The sequence below is a fragment of the Cervus canadensis genome, chromosome 14, assembly GCF_019320065.1.
Source record: "Cervus canadensis isolate Bull #8, Minnesota chromosome 14, ASM1932006v1, whole genome shotgun sequence".
Lineage (NCBI taxonomy): Eukaryota > Metazoa > Chordata > Mammalia > Artiodactyla > Cervidae > Cervus > Cervus canadensis.
This window is the reverse complement of record NC_057399.1, coordinates 61,987,264-62,012,304: the sequence shown is the minus strand read 5'-3', so window position 1 is coordinate 62,012,304 and position 25,041 is coordinate 61,987,264. Positions and strand designations below refer to the sequence as shown.

The 25,041-nt window shown below is 45.0% G+C and overlaps 1 protein-coding gene across 1 annotated transcript; it reads right to left on the bottom strand.

Moving 5' to 3' along the window:
• Window positions 1-5,906: 5,906 nt before the first annotated feature.
• Window positions 5,907-23,467, bottom strand: CBR4 (carbonyl reductase 4). Its single transcript, XM_043486973.1, has 5 exons — window positions 23,157-23,467; window positions 21,299-21,419; window positions 20,538-20,674; window positions 17,727-17,861; window positions 5,907-8,559 (listed from the first exon to the last, which is right to left on the bottom strand). The coding sequence occupies exons 1-5, from the start codon at window positions 23,296-23,298 to the stop codon at window positions 8,381-8,383; spliced, it is 714 nt and encodes a 237-aa protein (XP_043342908.1). The 5' UTR covers window positions 23,299-23,467; the 3' UTR covers window positions 5,907-8,380.
• Between the last annotated feature and the right edge of the window lie 1,574 nt (window positions 23,468-25,041).

Sequence of the window (25,041 nt, the reverse complement as noted above, 5' to 3'; positions counted from 1 at the left end):
ACCTACCCATTTTCCCAAATGTCCCAATTTATACTCCCAACAGCAATGTGACATTTAACAGACCCTGTTGGTCTACAGCCTTCACAATCTGGTAAGTGGAACTGTGGTCCACAGACCATCAGCATCAACTTAGAAATTTGTTAGAAATGTAGTTTCACAGACTCCAGGAGCTGCAATGTTAAAAGATCATTCTATGTTCAAAAAAAAGTCTGATAATTCCAGAGATACAGAGCAGGCTTTCTCAAATTATGAATCCCTTAAAGATCAGGGATTATTTTTGCCACTTGAATGTCAAGTGAGCTCTGAGCATGGTCTTGATTTGCATACCGCTAATTGGTTTGAACTTAATGTTCAATACCTGTTGGCTATGTTGCCTTTTCTGTAAAATTCCCATTTTGTATCTTTTGTCCGTTTTCCCACTGTGTTATTATGATTTGTCATTCATTGGATACTCTTCATTAGTTATCTGTGTTGCATAAAATCCTCTCTGTAATCAGCCTTTTTTTAAAAAAAACTATTTTTAAGGTGTTTTGCTATAACAGAGGAGGGTCTTAATGTTAACACAGTTTAACCAACCCTTTCTTTTTGTGTTTAAGAACTCCTGCCACATCCCAGGGTCTGAAAAGTGTCCACCAGTGGACAGGTGAGCCTCGAACGGCAGAGGTCTGAGCCTCCAGATGCCGTCTGTTCACAGGCTGTCCAGGAGTAAGTGCTCAGGGCCATCGGCCATGGTGGGAGCACCTGGGGACACAGCTCCCCAGGGACAAACGCCCTCAGTGTCCTGGGCTCAACTGCACTTTCTGCTAAACATGTGGACATTTAGGGCTTTTTCTAACAGGGAACTGAGGTTTGTAATGTGAGATAAAGTCCCAAATTTAATTTCTTCCCTCACAAGCTTTGCCTGCTGAACCCACCAGCTCACAAATTCACTCTTGTTCAAGGAATCAGACTCGTGCATCACTCAGTTCAGTCGCTCAGTCATAGCCGACTCTGCGACCTCATGGACTGCAGCACGCCAGGCTTCCCTGTCCATCACCAACTCCGGGAGCTTGCTCAAACTCACGTCCATCGAGTTGATGATGCCATCTAACCATCTCATCATCTGTCGTTCCCTTCTTTTCCCGCCTTCAATCTTTCCCAGCATCAGGGTCTTTTTCAATGAGTCAATTCTTCACATCAGGAGCCAAAGTATTGGAGTTTCAGCTTCAGCATCAGTCCTTCCAACGAATATTCAGGACTGATCTCCCCTAGGATGGACTGGTTGGATCGCCTTGCAGTCCAAGGGACTCTCAGGAGTCTTCTCCAACACCACAGTTCAAAAGCATCAATTCTTTGGTGCTCAGCTTTCTTTATAATCCAACTCTCACATCCATACATGACTACTGGAAAAACCATAGCTTTGACTAGATGGACCTTGGTTGGCAAAGTTAAGGTCTCTGCTTTTTAATATGCTGTCTAGGTTGGTTACAGCTTTTTTTCCAAGGAGCAAGCAGCTTTTAATTTCATGGGTGCAGTCACCATCTGCAGTGATTTTGGAGCCCCCAAAAATGAAGTTTGTCAATGTTTCCACTGTTTCCCCTTTTATTTGCCATGAAGTGATGGGACCGGATGTCATGATCTTCCTTTTTTGAATGTTTAATTTTAAGCACACTTTTTCACTCTCTTCTTTCACTTTCATCAAGAGGCTCTTTAGTTCTTCACTTTCTGCCATAAGGGTGGTGTCATCTGCACATCTGAGGTTATTGATATTTCTCCCAGCAATCTTGATTCCAGCTTGTGCTTCATCCAGCCCAGCATTTCACATGATATACTCTGCATATAAGTTAAATAAGCAGGGTGACAATATACAGGCTTGAGTACTCCTTTCCCAATTTGGAACCAGTCTGTTGTTCCGGTTCTTCTTGACCTGCATACAGATATACAGATATCTCAGGAGGCAGGTCAGGTGGTGTGGTATTCCCATCTCTTTCAAAATTTTCCACAGTTTATTGTGATCTACACAACCAAAGGCTTTGGTGTAGTTAATAAAGCAGATGTTCTTCTGGAACTCTCTTGCTTTTCTGATGACCCAACAGATGTTGGCAATTTGATCTCTGGTTCCTCTGCCTTTTCTAAAACCAGTTTGAACATCTGGCAGTTCACAATTCACGTACTGTTGAATACTGGCTTGGAGAATTTTGAACATTACTTTGCTAGCCTGTGAGATGAGTGCAATTGTGTGGTAGTCTGAACATTCTTTGGCATTGCCTTTCTTTGGTATTGGAATGAAAACTGACCTTTTCCAATCCTGTGGCCACTGCTGAGTTTTCCAAATTTGCTGGCATATTGAGTGCAGCACTTTAACAGCATCATCTTTTAGGATTACTAGTTCTTTTTATTTGCGACTTATCGTATCCAGCAGAAATGACACTCAGAATGCCTTCCTTCCAGAAAACCTTCCCTCAACCAGGGCATCCTGACCCATCACTCTTATCCGCTAGCTAGTCTCAGGTGCTTCCTTGGACTCCCCTGGCTCCCCCAGGCCCCACCTCCCTTGTGGAGAACATCACGTGACTTGCCTGGCCTTCCCCCAACCCCTCCCAGGCCCTGCCTCCCTGGAGGAGAACATCTTGTGGTTCGCCTGGCTCCACCCCCAGGCCCCGCCTCCCTTGTGAACTGCAAGTGGCTCACCAGGCCCCCACAGGCCCCACCTCCCGGGCCAGGAACTGCATGGGGCTCGTGGCCTGTATCAGGTGCTACACGGATAGGCGGTTGTCAGCGTTAGTTCCTCGCTGTGACCCCTCTTCTGGGCACACCCTTCATGCCTTCATTACCATTTATGCGTAGATGAGCTGTGTGTGGTGTTCTTCCCAACACCCTCCTGGACGTTCCTAACGCGTGTGCACTTTAGGTCTCCTCTTAGCTACTTGCATGATCTCAATTCAGCTGGCTTAAGGTGGTCCAAAACCACTGCAGATGGTGACTGCAGCCATGAAATTAAAAGGCGCTTACTCCTTGGAAGGAAAGTTATGACCAACCTAGATAGCATATTAAAAAGCAGAGACATTACTTTGCCAACAAAGGTCTGTCTAGTCAAGGCTATGGTTTTCCAGTGGTCATTGTATGGATGTGAGCAGTGGACTGTGAAAGAAAGTTGGAGTGCCGAAAAAGATGAACTGTGGTGTTGGAGAAGACTCTGAGAGTCCCTTGGACTGCAAGGAGATCCAACCAGTCCATCCTAAAGGAGATCAGTCCTGGGTGTTCATTGGAAGGACTGATGCTGAAGCTGAAACTCCAGTACTTTGGCCCCTCATGTGAAGAGTTGACTCATTGGAAAAGACCCTGATGCTGGGAGGGATTGGGGGCAGGAGGAGAAGGGGACGACAGAGGATGAGATGGCTGGATGGCATCACCGACTCGATGGACATGAGTTTGAGTGAACTCCGGGAGTTGATGATGGACAGGGAGGCCTGGCGTGCTGCGATTCATGGGGTCGCAAAGAGTCGGACACGACTGAGCAACTGAACTGAACTGAAGTGAAGGTGGTCTCTGGAGAAGGGCATGGCAACCCAGTCTGGTAGTCTTGCCTAAAGAATCCCATGGACAGAGCCTGGCAGGCTACAGTCAATGGGGTCGCAAGAGTCGGACACAACTGAGCAGCTAAACCACCGCTACCGAGGTGGTCTCAGCAGCTTCCCTCTCCTCCGAGCTGACTACATGCTGCTCCCTCTGAACAAGGCTTCCCTTTCAGTTCAGCCGTCCTGCCGGAGGAGCCACTCTTGACCTTCCAGAACAGGACAAGTCCCCAGCAGGAGTGGCGGTGAACAGGAGCTTCTTGCCCCGCCCGTGCTCACCTCAGCTGTGCTTTGCCGTCTGGTACTGGCTTAAGGTCTGCTTGCCCCCGACCGAACCCCATCAGTCTGTGGGCTCCAGGGAACCCGGGTTTGTTTTTGTTTTTCCCACCACTGTACTTCCCACGACTACAGTGTCGCGTATACAGTCGGAACTTACCAAAGTAATGAACACTTGAATGAATCACTGGAAACATTTCCTAGAAACATCTCCACATTTTCCTCACCCCGCCCTAAAGAAAGAAAGTGAAAGTGAAGTCGCTCAGTCGTGTCTGACTCTTTGCGAACCCATGGCTTCTCTGTCCATGGGATTTTCCAGGCAAGAATACTGGAGTGGGTTGCCATTTCCACCCCACCCTATCACAGCAAAATTCACGTGGACCGGGCTGCTGACACGTGTTTAAAATTTGGGGGGAAAAATTTTTCCAGCTGATACCAATACCATTCCCCTTTGGATTATCAGCCCAAGGATTCCAAATTAAATTGGTGGGAATTACTCTGGGTTATTTCTGTTGCCTAAGAGATAACAGTTGATGAGCTTAGCATTTGAATTGTTAGGAATGGAAAGTAAGCATAAGAGATACATACAGAAGGGAAGTGGAGTGACAGACTATTCCAGGATGTGTACTGAGAGAACAAGATGCATTCCAGTGACCCACCTCACCGCACCGCCATAGCATAGTGTAATGACCGATGAAGTGACGTGAAAGTCGCTAAGTCAAGTTCGACTCTTTGCAACCCCATGGACTATACAGTCCATGGAATTCTCCAGGTTAGAATACTGGAGTGAGTAGCCTTTCTGTTCTCCAGGGGATCTTCCCAACCCAGGGACAGAACCCAGTTATCCTGCATTGCAGGCGGATTCTTTACCAGCTGAGCCACCAGGGAAGCCCGATGACCCTGAATCAAACATGTAAGGACTTATCCAGTGCACTTCTGAAACGTACCCCATGTTCTCAGGGCTGAGCGGGAAAGGTGGAGGAATCAGAGGAAGTACAAGACACTTGGTAGGTATTCAACCAATATTTACTGAGTTATTTAACCAAAGGAATGGAAACACAATATGGTTTCTGCCCTCTGGTGCTTACAGTGTAACTGAAAGATGATAATTATATAAAAGGAATTTAAAAATTATTAAGTATCATACGTTTTTCAAGTTAGGCCTGTGGTATGACTTTTCAACTTACACATATTTCTGTCTTAAAAACTTGAGAAAGTGTTCCAGCAATGTTAAGGCATAACACAAATTCTAGAATAATCTTCTCGCTTCATTCTAGGTAACACAAGCATACGCATTAAATCATCTTCATGTAAATCATCACCCCCAAGTTTATAACATATAATATTCTCCTAGAAAGCAGTTTAAAATCCTCTTATAAACTGATTATGGGAAAAAAAGAAAATAGAAGCACAAAACCTTCTAAAAACCTTCCATGCAAAAATGTTAACCCTAGCTTTAACCATAAACCAGTTTCTAAAGAGCCCTCAATCCAGGCTGGACTGTTGGCACACAAGTGCCAGATTACAGCTGCAGGTGAGTTTTCTTGTTAAGAAGTCACTGAAGCTCTGGCACCTCTGCACGTGACTGACAGCCGACACCCGGCTGCAGCATCTGGCCGGGAGCACCCGGGGCCGAGGCTCACCGTGCCTGTTCACGGCCTCACTTCACCCTCCACCAGTCATGTTGGCGGGAGCGGTGGACAGTGTAAAAGGGCTCATTTCTCAACGTGTGAATACACACAACTGAACGTTAAATCCACCTGTAACTCACACCTCAGTGTCGTTATTTCAAGTGGTACCTGCTTCCTTCCTGACCGCCAGCCAAGGCGGCCTCGTGAGGAGCCAGAGGGGAGCCGGTCCGGGCAAGGCGCTGGCAAGGCGTGTCCTGTCTGCAGAGCTTGAAACCACCGCCTGCTGCTTTCCCACCCGGTGTTCGGCAGGCGACTGCCATGTCTACACTGAGCAGGCAGCCTGGCTGATGACAGAAACTTCTGACCTGTTTACCTCCTGAATAGACTTCGCCAAGTAAAGACTATTTTGAAGATCAGTTTAAAAGAATTTTAAAGGAATCATGAATTTTGATTTAGAACACAGATTTGACTTTATTATTTTTATCAGTCTGCATTTATGTCATATATCCTATTCGTACTTTTGTACCAACTTTCAATGTAAAATTAATCTGTTTACATAAAATCATGTTCATCTCCAAAAAAACTGTAAAAAGATTATTTTAAAATGCAATAATATTTAAAACATTTGAAATGATGATAAAAAACCAACATGAACCAAGTGATATTTAAAATTATCATGCTATTCTCACAAAAGAGATCAATGCAAAATAGGTATCATCTGATGTTTTCACACAATTTGCGTCATTTCTAATCTCAGACAAGTATTTCCATTCAAGACTAACGCTTTCCCTGCTCCTCGTAAAGACACTGCGCTCACTGTTATTACTGCATATTTACTAATGATTGTTCACAATTATTATCTTCTAAAATTTCACATAAGAATCATTATATTCATTAATGCAAAAATTCTTAATTTTTAAAATGTCATTATTTCTTATGCTGTTTTCAAGAAACCAGCTAAATTGAGAGTTTTGAGGAATTAAAAGAAAAAAAACTACAACCCAAGAAACACCAGTTCCACATCCTAAGCTGATGAGGTCTATGCAACTCACAGCTGGACCAGGTACTAAAACCAAGGGTTAACCACAGCGCCCCTGAGATTTCCACAGGACACATCAGCCACCCACACTTGGTGTTCAGTCGCTCAGCTGCGTCCAGTTCCAGCCCCATGGACTGTACCCACCAGACTCCTCTGTCCAGTGTGGTCTGTTGTACCCAGCGGCTCACAGAGGCGCAATGCCACTCAAAAAACCCAGACTCCACAGTCAGGTCTGTGTCTGACTGTCCTTCTCAGCCTGCGTGACAGCTGACTATTCAGGGGACGGGCAGAGGGCTACACTGGTCAGCCCCAGCAGGCCTGCTAAGGCACCTGCCTGACGCCCTTCGAGTCCTCCTGCTTTGGTGCACTTAACTTGCACTTGGCCTGCCACGCTAACTTCTAGAGTATTTGGCCCAATGCAGCTGAGAGCGCCAATGCCTAGGCAGGCTGATAACAAGTCCAGGGGTCCCCGAGGAGAGAGAGGTCTGGGGTTCTCAAGGAGGAAGAAAGGACAAAAATTTTCCCTCTACATTCCTCAGTCTTAGTCACACGAAACATTTTTTCCTTAAGCCCAGAATTGATGATTACACAACAAACAACTCAGTTTAAACTCTGTTCTAAGGATTATATAACAACAATGTATCCTGCTTGAGGACAGTTTCTCCTTCCTGAAAACTTTCTGACTAATCCTGATATCTTAAAATGTACATTATGGGAGTGGAACTGGTAGGATCTTTCTATTGTTAAATTCTAATCCCATTATCCTAAAATGTAAATTGTGGGAGTGGGTCTGGTAAAATTTTCACAAACTTGAGACATTCTTTTGATGTATTGTAATAATCAATTACAAAGTACATAACTCCCTTGCTAACATTAGTGAGGGGGCACTCTCCGCCCCCTTCTGATGTCTGTGTCAGAAGCTTTCTCAGTCCCTTTCCACTTTAATAAAACTCTGCTACACAAAAGCTCTTGAGGGATCAACCCAGGTCCCTGGTCCCAAAGTTAAATCTTCTTCTTTGGAGATCACGAATCCAACACCATTCACCGTAAGCTATCACAACGAAGTATCTAATGACAATCAGATCATGTAATTTTTTCTACTTTTGTAACAAAATGCATAAATTAAGATAACATCTGTTTTCATTACTTGCAAAATGTCTAGACACTTGGCCCTCTGCATCCCGCTTCTACATCCATGGGTTCAGCCAACTATGGATAGAAAATATATTTTTTAAAGTTTTTAAATTTCTAAGTATGTTTTTGAGAATTCCAAAAATCAACTATTTACATAGCACTTACACTGTATTTCAATTATTTACACAGCATTTACACTGTGCTAGGCATGATATGTAATCTAAGAATGATTTAGATTTGGGCTTCCCTGGTGCACAGTGGTAAGGAATCCACCTCCCAGTGCAGGAGACTGAGGAAACAGGGTTCGATCCCTGGGTCAGGAAGATCCCCTGGAAAAGGAAATGGCAACCCACTCCAGTATTCTTGCCGGGAAAATTCCACGGACAGAGGAGCCTGGCCAGCTACAGTGTGAGGGGTTGCAAAGAGTCGGACACAACTTAGTGACGGAACAACAACAGAGATGATGTGCAGTGTACAGAGGTTACACACAGACACATGGACGCTCTTCTGTAAGGGGCGGGAACATCTGGAGCCCCCAGGGCTGGAGGTAACCCTGTAAGGAGGGACTGCACACCAACGCTGCCCAGAAGACACGTGTCATTTGGAAAACGCAGCTGCTCTCACTGTCTTCACAGACATACTTGTATGAAGACAGAAGCCAATTCCGGTAGCATCAGCAGGTTTGATCAGCAAACACAGGTGTAACGCAGACTGGCCGTGACTCCAGCAACAGTGACAGGAGCCGGCTACATGGTGAGCTGCAGGCCGCCGTCCACCACCAGGACGTGCCCTGTCACATACGGAGACTCCAAAAGAAACACGACCGCCTGGGCCACATCAAGCGCGTCTCCAAACCTTCCCAGAGGGATATTCTTCTTTAAATGTTCTTCGTTCAAGTCTTTCGTCATATCTGTGTGAATGAATCCTGAAAGAGAAACGTGTGCCTGTTTAGTCGAAAAGGGTAGACACTAAGAAACACTTGCTCAATTAAAAAAATTCACTGCTGGAAATTTAATTTGAGATCATTAATAAACCTTGTTTTAGGCAACAGAATTTTGCTAATAATCAAACATTCAAGTCCTTATTTTTTATTCAGTTTAATTCAATGAAGAGTTACTCAACACTAAAATATTTGACCACCAAATATTTGGTCCAACTCAGCACAATGTAAGTGGATGGATACAAACGTGAATAAGAATTCAATTCCTCACTTCCATTCGTTGAATACTTTGGCTGCCTGATGCGAAGGGCTGACTCATTAGAAAAGACCCTGATGCTGGGAAAGATTGAGGGCGGGAGGAGAAGGGGACGACAGAGGATGAGGTGGCTGGATGGCACGGGTACTGTCAGTGTTAGCAGCTGAACCAGAGAAGATCAGAAACAACAGCGGAAGCGCCCACTGAGGGGCACAGGTTACATGGCTGCCCGCGCCCCCATGAAACACATCGCCAGCTTCTACTTCAGGCAGTAAAGTGGCGCGGTGGTCACAGCAGCGCACACTTCTGTGGACAGCCGGGAGGCGGGTGAGAGGCTGTGAAAGGCTGCGGCGACTGAGGGAAATGGGGACTCCTGGATGCTCACAGCTCCAGGGTTTCTTCTGGGACGATGAAAATACATGTTCTCAAGTGGGTCACAGTGATGATGGAACAAGTGTGTGAAGGTGACCAGGAAAACTAACATTAAAAATAAACATATTAAACAACCCGATCAAAAAGTGGAAAAAAGACCTCAACAGACATTTCTCCAAAGAAGAAATACAGATGGCTATTAAACACATGAAAAGATGCTCAACATCACTCATTATCAGAGAAATGAAAACCAAAAACACAATGAGATACCATCTCACACCAGTTAGAATGATCATCATCAAAAAGTCTACAAACAATAAATGCTAGAGAACGTGTGGACAAAAGGGAACCCTCTTGCACTGCTGGTGGGAATATAAACTGATACAACCACTATGGAAGACAGTACGGAGATTCCTTAAAAAAACTAGGAATAAAACCACCATATGACCCAGCAATCCCACTCCTATGCATATACCCTGAGGAAACCAAAATTGAAAAAGACACATGTAACTCAATATTCACTGCAGCACTGTTTACAATAGCTAGAACATGGAAGCAACCTAGATGTCTATCGACAGATGAATGGATAAAGAAGCTGTGGTTCATACACACAATGGAATATTACTCAGCCATAAAAACGAACACATGAGTCAGTTCTGATGACTTAATGGATGAACCTAGAGCCTATTATTCAGAGTGAAGTAAGTCAGAAAGAGAAAGATAAATATCTTTTACTAACGCACATATACAGAATCTAGAAAGATGGTACTGAGGAATTTATTTTCAGGGCAGCAGTGGAGAAACAGACATAGAGAACAGACCTATGGGCAGGGGGGTAGGGGAGGAGAGGGTGAGATGTATGGAGGGAGTGAAGTGGAAACTTACATTACCACATGTGAAAGAGACAGCCAATGGGACTTTGATGTATGATTCAGGGAACTCAAACGGAGGCTGTGTATCAACCTACAGGGGTGGGATGGGAGGGAGGTGGGAGGGAGGTCCAAGAGGGAGGGGACACATGTATACCTATGGGTGATCCATGTTGTTTGACAGAAAACAACAGAAGTCTAAAACCAATTATCCTTCAATTAAAAAATGTAAAAATATTAATTCTGATGTTTCTCAGCTCTGTTCAAAGATCTCAAGAATCTGGTTGAAATCACTATCTAAAGTTGCGTTAATAAACAGTCCACAGACTCAGTCAGACGCGGCCATTCCAGCGTGAACCTCACTGCTGGTGAGTGAAGCAGCCCATGCTGGGCTTACAGCATGGTCAGTACCACATATTACACTATAGCCCATATAATACAATAAAGGTCACTCCACTCAACGTCCACATTTCTGGCAGCAGGTTTTTGCTTTCCTGCAGTGTAAACTGCACTGGAAAATAATATCTCTAGAAAGGCTATACAAGCACACTTCCCTGACACTCATAAAATTTCCCTTTGGACACAAACTGGATTCACACTGTTTAGTCTGTTTCCTTGACAACTAATTGACTGACAAAATTAAGCATTCCTTCTCCAGCGTTTCCATAGCATCATGCGGGTACCTACTTTGCATTCATCACGTGGCAGTGTAATTATCTGTCTACACGCCTGTCTTTCCCACTGCACCTCATTCCCTGTGACACAAACACCTTATTCGTGTTTGTAATCTGGAGCGCTGCCAGCCCTGGCACACGGGACACACTCGGGGAGTCTGCTGAATGAATTACTAGCAGTGAGGCTCACTTGCATCACGCTCAAACCATGCAGCTTGTAGCTCACTGTGACCGAGAGCTGACTCTTCATCACCCACAGTCCTGCAATCCGAGAAGTGGGAAGCACATAACAGATGCCCCAAACCACACATCATCTACTTTACACACTGAAGTCGGCTAACACCAACACCCAACCGGGTGCACGAAGCACAGACACCTCACAGCGCTGTGAAGACCACAGGGCCGCTCGGGATTACCTTTTAAACAAAGATGCACCTACATCGCGTCACTTCTCAAACGTTTATGGATTTGGAGCTAGTGTCTGACTAACACTCAACGGGGACGCAGGACACTCCTGACGGTGCCCTGGTCCCTGCCGGTCGGCAGCTCTGGGCCACACTGGGCAGAGCGGCCCAGGTCGCCCTCAGCCTCCTCGCGAACCCCCAGCGCACCGGCCGCAGGGCCCTCGGCAAGTGGGACAGAGGTCCCATGCAGCCAGCAAGAGTAAGAAGGGCATTCATTGTCTTCGAAAGCGCAATAACCAAGCCTACCGTCACACCAGCTCACAAGTCATAACCAGATTTGAGTTTTAGCACCTTTTTATCAGTCTCAACTAATCCAGGCAATATTTATAAACTAGTAATTTGTCAAAAGGCAAATAACATAAAGGTAAAAGTTATAAAATTGGAAGATCCAGACAGTTTAGAAAGACCATATTATGAAAAACACAAAGATACCTAAAGTTTGTATCACACAGAGGCCCCTTCACTCACTAAAGCAGCAGCTACAGCTACAATCCCTGTTAAAATCGACTACTTCAGAGTCACTTTTCAGAAGAATTTCTCCTGCCTGAGTCTGTGTAAAGCATCTTTTTTCCTTCAAATTTTTCAGAGATTTTCTAGAATTTCACACAGAGAAATTCTAATGTGAACACAGGGTACCTCTCTGAGGCACGATGACACCCAGGGAAAGGCATCTTCTCCATTTTGAAAACAAACGTATGTGACCTGTGATATTAACACCTTCTTCTCTGCACAAACACTGGCTTTCTGGAGTACAGGCCGACCTCGTTTTAAGGGGCCTTGCGGATACTGCATTTTTGGGTTTTTTTTACAAGTTGCAGGTTTGTGGTAACTCTGGATCAAGCAAGTCTACCTGCCATTTTCCCAACAGCCTTTGCTCAGTTCATGAGTCTGACTGTTCATTATACTGAACGTTGTATTTCTGACTGTTCATTATACTGTTATTTGTTGTGGTGTCTGTAATCAGTGACCTCTGATGTCAGCACTACAGCCTGACTCGCTGAGGGCTCAGATGATGGTTAGCATGTTTTAGCAGTAAAGTATTTTCTAGTTTCTTTTTAACTGGAGGATAACTGCTTTACAATGCTGTGTTGGTTTCTGCCGCTCAACAGTGTGACTCAGCCACAGGTACAGACAGAAGCCCTGCCTCGTGATCCTGCCTCCCACCCACCCCCATCTCAACTCTCCCGGCTGTCAGAGCAGTGGGCTGAGCGCTGCGTTATACGGAAACTCCCCGCTGGCCATCTATTTTACGTACAGTAACACGTCTCACGGCTCCTCTCCCCGTTCGTGCCCTGCTCCCCTCACATGCTCTGTGTCCACACGTCTATTCTCTGTGTGTATGTCTCTACTGCTGCCCTGCAAACAGGTTCATCAATATCTTTCTTCTAGATTCCATATATATGTACTAATACACAATATTTGTTCTTCTCTTTCTGACTTACTTCACAGACTCTAGGTTCCTCCACCCCAGTTCAACTGAATCAAATTCATTCCTTTTTATGGCTAAGTAATATTCCATGTGTAATAGGATGGGGAGACCACTTTCCCCCCACAAATTCATCAAAAGATCATTTGAATGCTGAGCAACTTCCACAAAACAACTTCTGAACACTGGCAGAGGACACCAGGCACCCAGAAAGGCGGCCCATTCTCTTCGAAAGGAGGAAGGAGAAAATATAAAAGACAAAAAGAGAGACAAAAGGGTTAGGGACGGAGACCTGTCCTGGGGAGGCAGTCGTGAAGGAGGAGAAGTTTCCACACAGTAGGAAACCCTCTCACAGACGGGTCTGTCAGGAGACCTGGAATCTCAGAGGCAACATAACTGGAAGAAAAAAAAAAACACCCACAGAATGCACACCTAACCGCAACTGCGGAAAAGAGAACTGCCCAGGAAAGGCTCTAACCTAACAACCTATCATGCAGCCTGGCCCTCACACAGAACAAAGGACTGAGCAATACCAAAGATTACCAAACAGAGCCAGCAGCCCCTCCCCGCCCGGAGGCAGAGAGGCAGGCTTGACAGCTGGAAGGCAAGGGGCTGCTACAGTCTCAGCCCCAGAGCATCTTCCACCAAACTGTGAGCAGGCTCCTAGCTGCTAACCACGTCCTCCTGAGATCCTGGATGGCTGACATCTGCCAGGGGGGTCACAGCCTGCCATCAGCTCTCCAGAGGAGACACACGGCACATCTGAGACGGTGCTCTTGTGGCGTACCCGGAAAGCTGAGCGGCCGGGACTGGGGAGGTGATTGAGACACACGGCCCATCTGGGATGGCGCACTTGCCAAGCACCTGCTCGCCCGAGCTGCCCAGACCTGGGAAGGGCACAAAACGCAGGCCCAACCCATAGAGGCCGAGCCAGAACTGTGTCTGAGTGTCTCCTGTGGAGGTCCGGGTCAGCAGTGGCCTGCCCCAGGGGCTCTGGGTGCAGCAGACCTGGGTATGGCTTAAGCCCTGTTGGAGGACGTCGCCATTAACCCCACCATAGAACCACCAGAACTTACACAGGGCTGGAAACAGACCTTTGGAGGGCACAAACAAAACCTTGTGCACCAAGACCAGGAGAAAGGAGCAGTGACCCAGACAGGCCTGTGAGTGTCCAGGAGTCTCCAGTGGAGGCGTGGGTCATAGCAAACACCCTTTTCCAACAACACAAGCGAAGACTGTACATATGGACATCAACACTAAAATCAGATTGATTATATTCTTTGCAGCCAAAGATGGAGAAGCTCTATACAGTCAGCAAAACAAGACTGGGAGCTGACTGTGGCTCAGACCAGGAACTCCTTATTGCCAAATTCACACTGAAACTGAGGAAAGCAGGGAAAACCACTAGGCCATTCAGCAATGACCTACATCAAATCCCTTACGATTATACAGTGGAAGTGAGAAATAGATTCAAGGGATTAGATCTGATAGACAGAGGGCCTGAAGAACTATGGATGGAGGTTCGATACATTGTACAGGAGGCAGGGACCAAGACCCTCCCCCAAAAAAAGAAGTGGAAAAAGACAAAATGGTTGTCTAAGGCAGCCTTACAAATAGCTGAGAAAAGAGAAGCTAAAGGCAAAAGAGAAGAGGAAAGATATACCCATCTGAATGCACAGTCCCAAAGAATAGCAAGGAAAGATAAGAAAGCCTTCCTCAGTGATCAATGCAAAGAAACAGGAAAACAATAGAATGGGAGACTACAGAGCTCTTCAAGAAAATCAGAGACACCAAGGGAACATTTCATGCAAAGATGGGCTCAATAAAGGACAGAAATGGTATGGACCTAACAGAAGCAGAAGATATTAAGAAGAGGTGGCAAGAATACACAGAAAGTGAAAGTGAAGTCTCTCAGTCATGTCCAACTCTTTGCAACCCCATGGACTGTAGCCTACCAGGCTCTTCAGACTATGGGATTTTCCAGCAAGAGTACTGGAGTGGGTTGCCATTTCTTTCTCCAGGGGATCTTCCCAAACCAGGGACTGAATCCAGGTCTAGATGCTTTAGTGTCTGAGCTACCAGGGAAGCCCTAAAGAATACTGGAGTGGGCTACCATGCCCTCCGCCAGGGGATCTTCCCAACCCAGAGACTGAACCTAGGTCCCTGCATTATAGGCAGATGCTTTACTATCTGAGCCACCAGGGAAGTCAGAATACACAGAAGAACTATACAAAAAAGATCTTCACGACCCAGATAACCAGGATGGTGTGATCACTCACCTAGAGCCAGACATCCTGGAATGTGAAGTCAAGTGGGCCTTAGGAAGCATTGCTATGAACAAAGCTAGCGGAAGTAATGGAATTCCAGTTGAGCTATTTCAAATCCTAAAAGATGATGCTGTGAAAATGCTGCACTCATTATGGCAGCATATCTAGAAAACTCAACAATGGCCACAGGATTGGAAAAGGTCAGTCTTCATTCCAATACCAAAGAAAGGCAATGCCAAAGAATGTTCAAACTACCACACAATTGAATTCATCTCACATGCTAGCAATGTAATGCTCAAAATTCTCCAAGCTAGGCTTCAACAGTACGTGAACTGAGAACTTCCAGATGTTCAAGCTGGATTTAGAAAAGGCAGAGGAACCAGAGATCAAACTGCCAACATCCACTGGATCATCGAAAAAGCAAGAGAGTTCCAGAAAAAACATCTACTTCTGCTTTATTGACTATGCCAAAGCCTTTGACTGTGTGGATCACAACAAAGTGTGGAAAATTCTTAAAGAGATGGGAATACCAGACCACCTGACCTGCCTCCTGAGAAGTCTGTATGCAGGTCAGGAAGCAACAGTGAGAACTGGACATGGACCAACAGACTGGTTCCAAATCGGGAAAGGAGTACGTCGAGGCTGTATACTGTCACCCTGCTTATTTAACTATATGCAGAATACATCATACAAAACGCTGGGCTGGATGAAGCATAAGCTGGAATCAAGACTGCCAGGAGAAATATCAGTAACCTCAGATAAGCCGATGACACCACCCTTATGGCAGAAAGCAAAGAAATAAAGAGCCTCTTGATGAAAATGAAAGAGGAGAGTGACAAATCTGCCTTAAAACTCAACATGCAGAAAACTAAGAACATGGCATCCTGCCCCATCACGTCATGGCAAATAGATGGGGAAACAATGGAAACAGTGACAGACTTTATTTTCTTGGGCTCCAAAATCACTGCAGATGGTGATTGTAGCCATGAAATTAAGAACACTTACTCCTTGGAAGGAAAGTTACGACCAACCTAGACAACATATTAAAAAACAGAGACATTACTTTACCAACAAAGGTCCGTCTAGTCAAAGCTATAGTTTTTCCAGTAGTCATGTACGTATGTGAGAGCTGGACTATAAAGAAAGCTGAGTGCCAAAGAATTGATGCTTCTGAACTGTGGTGCTGGAGAAGACTCAAGAGTCCCTTAGACAGTAAGGAGATACAACCAGTCCCATCCTAAAGGAAATCAGTCCTGAATATTCACTGGAAGGACTGATGTTGAAGCTGAAACTCCAATACTTTGGCCACCTGATGCAAAAAACCAACTCACTGGAAAAGACCCTGATGCTGGAAAAGACTGAAGGTGGGAGGAGGAAATGGTTGGATGGCATCACCGATGTGATGGACATGAGTTTAAGTAGGCTCCGGGAGTTGGTGATGGACAGGGAAGCCCAGCGTGCTGCAGTCCACGGGGTCACAAAGAGTCGGACACGACTGAACTGATATGTACCTCAGCTTCTTTATCCATTCAGCTGTTGATTGACATCTAGGGTGCTTCCATGTCCTAGCTACTGTAAATAGTGCTACAGGTAATGCTGGGGTACATGTGTCTTATTGAGCAATGTGGTGCATATTTTCACGTATCTCTTGTTCATCTGGATGTCTTCTTTGCAGAAATGTCTGTTAAGGTCTTCTACCCATTTTCTGATGGGGTTGTCTGTTTTTCCCATATTGAGCTGCATGAGCTGCTTATATATTTTAGAGATTATTTCTTTGTCAGTTGTTTGTTTGCAATTATTTTCTCCCATTCTGAGGGCTGCCTTTCCATCTTATTTGTATTGTCTTTTTTGTGCAAAAGCTTTTAAGCTTAATTAGGTCCCATCTGCTTTTTTTTTTAATTGCCATTACTTTAGGAGATGGGTCAAAGAGGATCTTATGGTATTTTTAAATTAAGGTATGAACATTGGTTTTCTAGATACAGTGTTACTGCACATTTAATAGACTACAGGATAGTATAAACTTAATTCCTATATGCACTGGGAAACAAGGTTTGCTGATTGCTTTACTGTGATACGTGCTCTCCTGCGGTATCTGGAACCAAACCCACAGTTTCTTGTTATCAGTAGGTCAGTTACTGCAGGCAATGATGTCACGGAATGTACAGAGGACATCACCAAAGCAGCCTTGTTGGATTGCCTCCTCTGATTTGTGCTGTTATGAAAAAAGTACATCATACGACAGTGCTCTTCAGATATTTTAAGTATAAAGATGTGTTACTTCTTTAATCTAGATGCAGGGACTATATTAGGTAATGGATGCATTGTTTGAAAAGTTCTGCTTTGACAAACTGACAACGTCTAAATTAGCAAACACTGTATCCCAGTGAGCAGCAAATTGATAACACATCCCCAAAGAGGACAAAGACAATTAAAATGCAAACAGATCTGCAAAGGGACACAACTTCGGCCCACTCAACTGCAGTATATATGTCACCAACACACCTCACCCCACTTACTTGACATTCATACATTCAGTTCTTGAGAGTTCCAAGTTATACCTGACTTTTAAATGGGGAGCTTCTCTTGTGCCCAGCAGGGATGTAGCGTGCCTGGCATGAGTCTCAGCCCCCAGCCCCAGCAGACAGAGTTCAAACCCCACCACCACCCTGCTCCATGTCCCCTGTGGGTTCCCTGCTCCTGTCCCCAGACCTCTGAGAGTGCTTGGTGACGATGGCGTACTTACCGACACAAGACCAGCCTTTGCTATTATTTTATAAAACCGCAGATTCACATAAATTAAAAGAAAAAAGAAGTTCCCACTGACCTGGTGCAACCACATTCACTCTAATTTTCTTTTTTGCTACTTCTTTGGCAAGAGCACGTGAAAATCCGACTAATCCTCCTTTACTGGCACTGTATACAGACTGGCCAGAATTGCCTTTTAGACCAACAACACTTCCTAGAAAAAGAAATGAGAGCAAATTCAAACCACATTCGTAGGGTTATTATTCTGCACATTCAGATAGTCTACAGTAAACAAACAAGGTACAAACCCTTACCTTGTTCTTTGCTAAAATGAGGAATTCTAACCATTGTCATTTGAGTAGCAAGACTTAAGAGTCTGAGTCTGCTCAGAAACAGGAGCCGAAGGAAGCTCCTGTAGAACCCGGAGGACTAGGCGGTGGCTGAGAACTGATCCACTAAGCCACAGGAACCCACGCTCATCTCTGAGGAGGAGGAGCATGATAAAAAGTCTACAGAGTTTATAGAGGCTTCCAGGAGGAGGAGGTTAAAACCAGAACCGACAAGCCAGGTAAGACTGATTTTATGACCTATGACACAGGCATAAAGTTTTTATTTCCAGCTAAAAAACAGTTCATTCGAAGAAAAATTTTACTAAATTTCAACTACTGCTGATTAAATTAGCAAAGCTTCTATTGTAAACTTCTTGTAAAATTGCAATTTAGTTACCTTCAGATATGTATCAACTTGTACTGCCTAATACAAAGATTCTTGGGTGGCTCAATTATATGAATATGAAAGAATAATTTATAACCCAAGTTATCAACTGTATGCAAATAAATTCTTGCAGAACAGAAATTGGGGAAGTCATTTTCTGCATCAATGACCTGTATAATGTAATGTAGGGTAAAGAGTTAGAGAAGGCAAGGTTTGGAAAAAGAATGAGACCAGCACTGTACAGGAACACATCACCTTTAATGAGGCAGAAGGGGCAGCAGTGAGATTAGCGAGCGGCTGCACTAACCCAAGAAAACAGTAAGCATACAGAGGCATGTATGTGGAAAGCTACTGTCTTAAGGGGGCCTGTTCTTCTCCAAGGTTGTTCGGAGGAGTTATCTCTTAAACGGCAGGGGCAAGGAATTCTGGAGATCAGCCAGAGGCTGGACTGGGTGGGAGCTGGGCATAATCAGCCTTAAAGTCCATTTTTCACTTTGGGTGAGAGAGTTGTTTTTGCATAGAATAGTGGGGAGGACCTGGAGGGGAGTTTTAACTCCAGGCTATTTTGAGCTGTGTAACTTTCCTTCATGTAATATAAAAAGTAATCAAGAACTTCATAAAATTTTTGAGAAAGTAATTTAATTTTAGAAAATAAAAACACTCCACATACTTCTTATGATCAGCAAGTCCAAGAATAAAATATTTATCCACATTAGGTATTACATGTCAGTTAATGACAAGGAAGAGAAAGGAGGAGTACAGAGAGAGTGAGAAAAGACACTGATCAGACAGAGGAAATGCAGCTGGATAGAGAAAGGGGTTTGGGGGAGGAAGAGCAACAAGGAGAAACACAAAAGGAAAAATACAGACTTGGAGGCAAGGCTGAGCAGGAGGCTTGAGCAGCCGAGGTTCCACCACACAGCTGTTCCTCTGCAAAGCGGTAACTTCTGAAATACCAATGTCCTTGCCAGAAATTTACAGTAACCTCTATGGTCATAAAAGTCTCCTAACTTATTTTCAATAGTCTATTTTATTGACTTTCAGCACAAGTCTATAAGTCTGCATGTAAGCAAAAGACTGATATGGGATTTTGTTTTATGTAAGTCTAAAAAGGGCATGTTTTAGACTTGAACAAATACACCCTCCTTTACCAGGATGTGGTAGTATATCAGCTTACAAGAAGCCAAGTCATTATCTGGCTATGTCAGAAGGCAAAAGTCAACTTAATTATGAATCTTTTAGAAGAAAATCGACCTCTCACATTTTTAAGGGTACATGTCCAAAATGTTCTAATTGTTACTAGCACAATATTCTTTCCTTTGGTCAATATCAAAAAGGAAGCACTCTGTATTCTGGCTTGGAAAGACAGTTCCTGTATTAGAGTAGGGTCACCTACTCTAAGAGCAGCATCCCTTTTTTGTGGCCTCTAAGGTATCACGGCTTCAATGGGAGATGGCAGGCATGCTGCTAGTCTCAAACCACCACACTGAAACGAAATTTCAAGTCACTCTGCATTTTAAAGTCTACAGGCACATACTCTACTCTGCCCTGTAGGGCAGGTGACCTGAAGCCCAGGAATTACTTAACATCCATTCTAAACACTGAAAAGGTTATTCTCTTATAAGAATAAAGGTTATTCTCTTAAAGGTTATTCTCTTAAGAAAACCTCCCAGACCTCTGTGCTGGATTTACTAGTGACACACGCAGTCACTGCACAAGTCATTTTTTAGCCCTCACCAACTACAAGTTTTTCATTCCTTGATCACATTTTGAAAATTTGGTTTCATGTAAGAATCAGGATGTCCAATTTCTCTTAAATATGCAAAATAGCGGGTCACACTGAAGCACGTTTGTGCACAGCCACAACCCGCTAGGTCAGGGCCATTCCACACAGCCTCTGGACACCAGAGCTAGGTGCCTGAGGTCCTGCATCTCCCGACGTGAGCTGTCGCCGCCCCCGGACCCGGTGGTGTCACTCCATAACACCTGCTTGACCACTAGAAGGATGTGCATTGCTGATTCCTGTTTCACCTATTAATCAGTTAATAAAATCCTTTTTCCATGGATAACAAAGACACATTCTGTCCAAGTTTCACAGGTAAATAAGCTCCAAATCAGTTGACTAAATTTCTGTGGTGCCATAGATAATACCACACACGCAGAGGTGAAAACTCACCCACATTCACAATGGACCCGCTCTGCTGTTTAATCATCATCCTCACGGCAGCTCTACAGGTCAGCATGGAACCCAGGAGGTTAGTGTGCAGCTGAGACAGCATCTCTTCAGCATTTGTCCTTACTAACAGGTTATCCCTACCAAAAAGGCAGAATCAAACCAAAACAATCCCATGTGATTTAAAAATGGGGCAAGACAAATTAAAGTCAACAAACAGATAACATTATTTTTCCAGAAGTAGAATATAAGAAGAGCTTTGCCTCTGAGTTAGAACACCTGGACAGCCCATTTTAAACTTGATCTGTGAGGAAACATAAATAGTCACGACAGTGGTCACCTAAAAGGAAGTACCAACTGGGAAGAAAACAAGAGAGTCTTCTGGATTTCTGGTAAAGTTCTTCAGCTCAATATGAGTGTTGATTACAATGGTAAAACTAAACTGTACCCTTAATATGTACACTTCCCAGGCATCATATTATACCTGTACTACACACACATATAACTATTCCAATAGCACACATTTAGTTTAAAGGGGTTTTTTCCCTCTGTAATAGCACTTTGACACACAAAAAAACTAAATGAAACCCTTATTATAATCTCAATATAAAACAATGAAAAGAGTGTGCAGCTTGCAGACCAAATTTTAAAATACATACCTTTTCTTCCAATTAGATGTAAAACAATTTAATATACTAACTCATATTAATCAAAAGAAAATTAGGAGAAAAAAAATTAGAAATGTACTTAAATTTGTGACCAACCTGTTAATTCCAGCTGCATTTACCAAGAAATTAACACGACCTAAATTTTTCTCTATCTCTTCAAATGTATTTTGAACATCATGTTCTTTGGCAACATCACAGCTCAATGCCAAATGATCTCCTACACAACAAAATTAAATTAGAGTTACAAACAAAGTATACCTTGGTTGTAAACATGATTCAGTACACACTCATCAAACACCTACGATGAGCTAGTGTAGTAGTGTCAATCATTCAGTTGTGTCCCACTCAGTAGGGTCTGACTCTTTGCAACTTTTCAGGCTATAGCCCACCAGGTTCCTCTGTCCATAGAATTCTCCAGGCAAAAATATTGGTGTGGGTAGCCATTCCCTTCTCCAGGTGATCTTCCCAACCCAAGGATCCAACCCAGGTCTTCCTGCATTGCAGACGGATTCTTCACCATCTGAGCCACCACGGAAGCCTTACATCTGTTCTATCCAGAACTTGAGATAAAGGACGATTAAGTTCCAGATTCCTGATCTCATGGAGTTCAGTCTAAGAAACTGGATGGAGGAACAAGCAGGAGCAAAGTTATGCAACCTTAAAACACTTTTTTAATCAATAAAAGTGCGGGAGCACCTTTCTCATGTTCATAAACACTTTGTATGAGTCACCTACCAATATTTACAGTTTTGACACTGACCCTATGCCACTTAATTCAGCAGTTTTCTCAGTTTTATATTCCTTTTTTGGAAACTTGATGCATTCCCAGTGGCTCAGTGGTAAAGAATCTGCCTGCAATACAGGAGGCACAAGAGACAAAGAGTTCAATCCCAGGGCTGGGAAGACCCCCTGGAGAAGGAAATGGCATCCCACTCCAGCATTCTTGCCTGGAAAATTCCATGGACAGAGGAGCCTGGCGGGGCTACTGTCGGTGGGGTTGCAAAGAGTGGGACACGACTGAACACGCTTGCATATACAAGCTTAATGTTTAATTCAGTTACATTCTTGTCGAACTGGTTTCCTGGCTTTGAAATAAACACTACCGTTTTTCTGTTTAAACTATAGCACAATCTTATATGGCTAGTATTATAGCGTGACTATTAGAAGGGATGAAACAAAGCAAGAAGCCATTTTTTAAAATGTTGAAAGCACAAAATCATGAAAAAAAAATCTTTACTAAAAACTGTTACCTGGTTTTTAAAGTCCACTTTCTGCGAATGTTTAAATAAAAAAAAAAAAATTCAAATTCAAAGAAAGCAATCTTTATCAACATACCACTTAACACCGTCATTTAAAAAAAAAAAAAAAAAAGGTAAACAATTCTTTGTCTTCTGGCTAACCTTGCGTGGTACATTAACACTAAAATTACCTTCTTAAAGCTCTGGAGACCTATGTGAAGTCGGGGTGACGTTGCGTAAAGGTGCCCCGACAGTGATTGAGGTGCCTCTGAGCCCAGCCCTCCTAACTCTTAGCTTCGAGCTCAAACCTTCACAGCACCCCGTCTCACTACCAGCCAGAGACTGAAATTCGCAAACCAACTGCGAATCCATTTCTAATAGACAGGAGGAAATGGGATTTAAGCGGGACCTGGCGGAACAATCTCACTGTCCCTTGGTGAAGGTCATCAAGGCATAACACTACTTCAACGCTGCGGACGCCGGGAAAAGAGCCCACCCACAAACCGGCTGCCCAAGGCGGCACTGCCTGCGCATGCGCACACGCCCGAGGCGTAGGCAGGCACACGCGCGGGCCTCCTCGCGAGACCCAAGCACGCCTGCGCCGCCCCTTGCCCAGCACAGCGGGTCTGCCGCCCGCGGGAGGAGGGTGCACAAGACGGCTTCTCGGACCCACACCGACCGCGCGAAGAGGGGGTGCGACCCCGGTCGGTACCCACCGCCCAGGTCCCCGGCCGCGGCTCTGGCCCCCTCCAGATTCCGGGCGACGATGGCCAGTCGATAGCCTCTCTGGGCCATCAAGCGGGCCACCGCCCTGCCGATGCCCCGGGAGCCTCCGAACACGGCGCACACCTTGTCCATCTGGGACGCGGAGCCGTAGGCCCAGGGGGAAGAGGCTACAAGAGACGGCCCTTCCCAACGGCCTCGCAAATTTACACAGCGCGGCACCCTCAAACTGAATCGCGGGCCCACAGCTCCCGCCGCCGGATTGGAACCGGTGCGGGCCCAGAAACTCAGAGCGCCGCAACCGCCAGTCACGTTGGCACGTCGACGTCAGCGCGCGCGTGCTCCGGGCGGCGCGCCCCCGGCGGATGCCAACGTGGGCCGGCGGGACAGTACAAGGGCCGCGCTGCACGCTGGGACTTGTAGTCTTGGTGCAGGCGGAAGGGCGTGGGCCGGTGCTGGGAGAGAAGGGCTCCAGGCTCCGGGGGCTGCCCGGTAGGAAGTGGGTCTTGGGCATCAGGGTTGCTAACACACTGGATTCTGGATGTTGTTGGTTAAATCAAGGCCGTGACAGGCAGGGACTCGGGCATGAGGACCTCGGATATGTGCTCCAGGTTGTGTTTGGCTGAGACCCAAAGGAGTGGCACGTGGGTCAGACTCCCATGGGACTCCAGGCCTCCTGTTGTGGAATTTGATTCCTGTGCCTGCCCTGCATACCCTGCATTGCATGCAGATTCTTTACCATCTGAGCCACCAGGGAAGCCCATCAAACCAAAATTTTGGAGTTTGGAGCAAAATACGTTCTATTGCAGGACTGTAACAGGGAAGAACAAATCTGTCCCCATATTGGGTCAGTTGTTTTACTATAACCTTTGTAGTCTATGGTTTTTGCTTTGGGTTAGGAATGTTATCTATAGCCTAAAATATACAGGCGAGCCCATAATCAAGTCTCTGACCTTTAAAAGTTAACACTTTTCCAACCAAATAGAGATTTAAAAAAAAAAAAAAAAGTTGTAAAACAGAATAACATTTGTCTTGTAGGTTTATAGGATCTTTGTGACCTGACCTACTTGGACATCTGTGAGAACATGGAATTCTTGTGCCAGGTCTGCAAAACCATCCATACCTTTAAAAATGGCCTTTAAAAATGCTTTGCTGAAACCCTTCGGGGCGAGTTTGGGGTTTCCTTGGATACAAGGCACCAGTCTCCTTGCATAGCCCTTCAATAAAACTTTCTCTGCTCCATACTGTCTGCTGTTGGTATCATTGGCCCCACTGTGTATTTAGCACAGGAACATGCATTTGGTAACAGTTTTGGCGAAGGTGTTTTTATGGGCAAAATTTTCTAGGAGGTTTGCATAGTGTGTGGAGCTTCCAGGCAGCTCAGTAAAGAGTCCACCTGCCAGTGCAGGAGCCAAAGGATACACAGGTTCACCCTGGGTCGGGAAGATCCTCTGGAGAAGGAAATGGCTACCCATTCCAGAATCTGTGCCTGGAGAATCCCATGGACAGAGGACCCTGGCAGGCTACAGTCCATGAGGTCACAAAGAGTCAGACACAACTGAATGACGAATACCACAGGCTGCAGAGTGCCTAACCCTCCTCTGACTGGTTGGTGGTGAGGTGACAGAGCGGTGCTCTAGGTATCTCCAACATCAGCCTCTGGTTCCAAACACTCTGCAGTCCTCATGCTTGCACTCAGCTGGAAGTCACCACCTCTAACTGGGTGGGGCTTTAGTTCCTGCAGAACAACTCAGAGACATGTATCGTGTTGTTACGCATGTCCTCTGAGCAGGAACCAGGACCGGGCCCCATCTCATGCTATTGTTTCTGCTTCCCCATCCCATAATGAGTAACTGTTTGAATCTGCCCTTTGGAACT

Excerpts from the sequence above, each read along its gene's own strand:
- CBR4 (XM_043486973.1), bottom strand. The coding sequence starts at position 23,298 with ATGGACAAGGTGTGCGCCGTGTTCGGAGGCTCCCGGGGCATCGGCAGG. Across the intron at positions 21,420-23,156 it reads CGCGGCCGGGGACCTGGGCG|GAGATCATTTGGCATTGAGC; the intron begins GTGGGTACCGAC and ends TTTGTTGTGTAG. Across the intron at positions 8,560-17,726 it reads AGTGAATGTGGTTGCACCAG|GATTCATTCACACAGATATG; the intron begins GTCAGTGGGAAC and ends TTTCTCTTTCAG.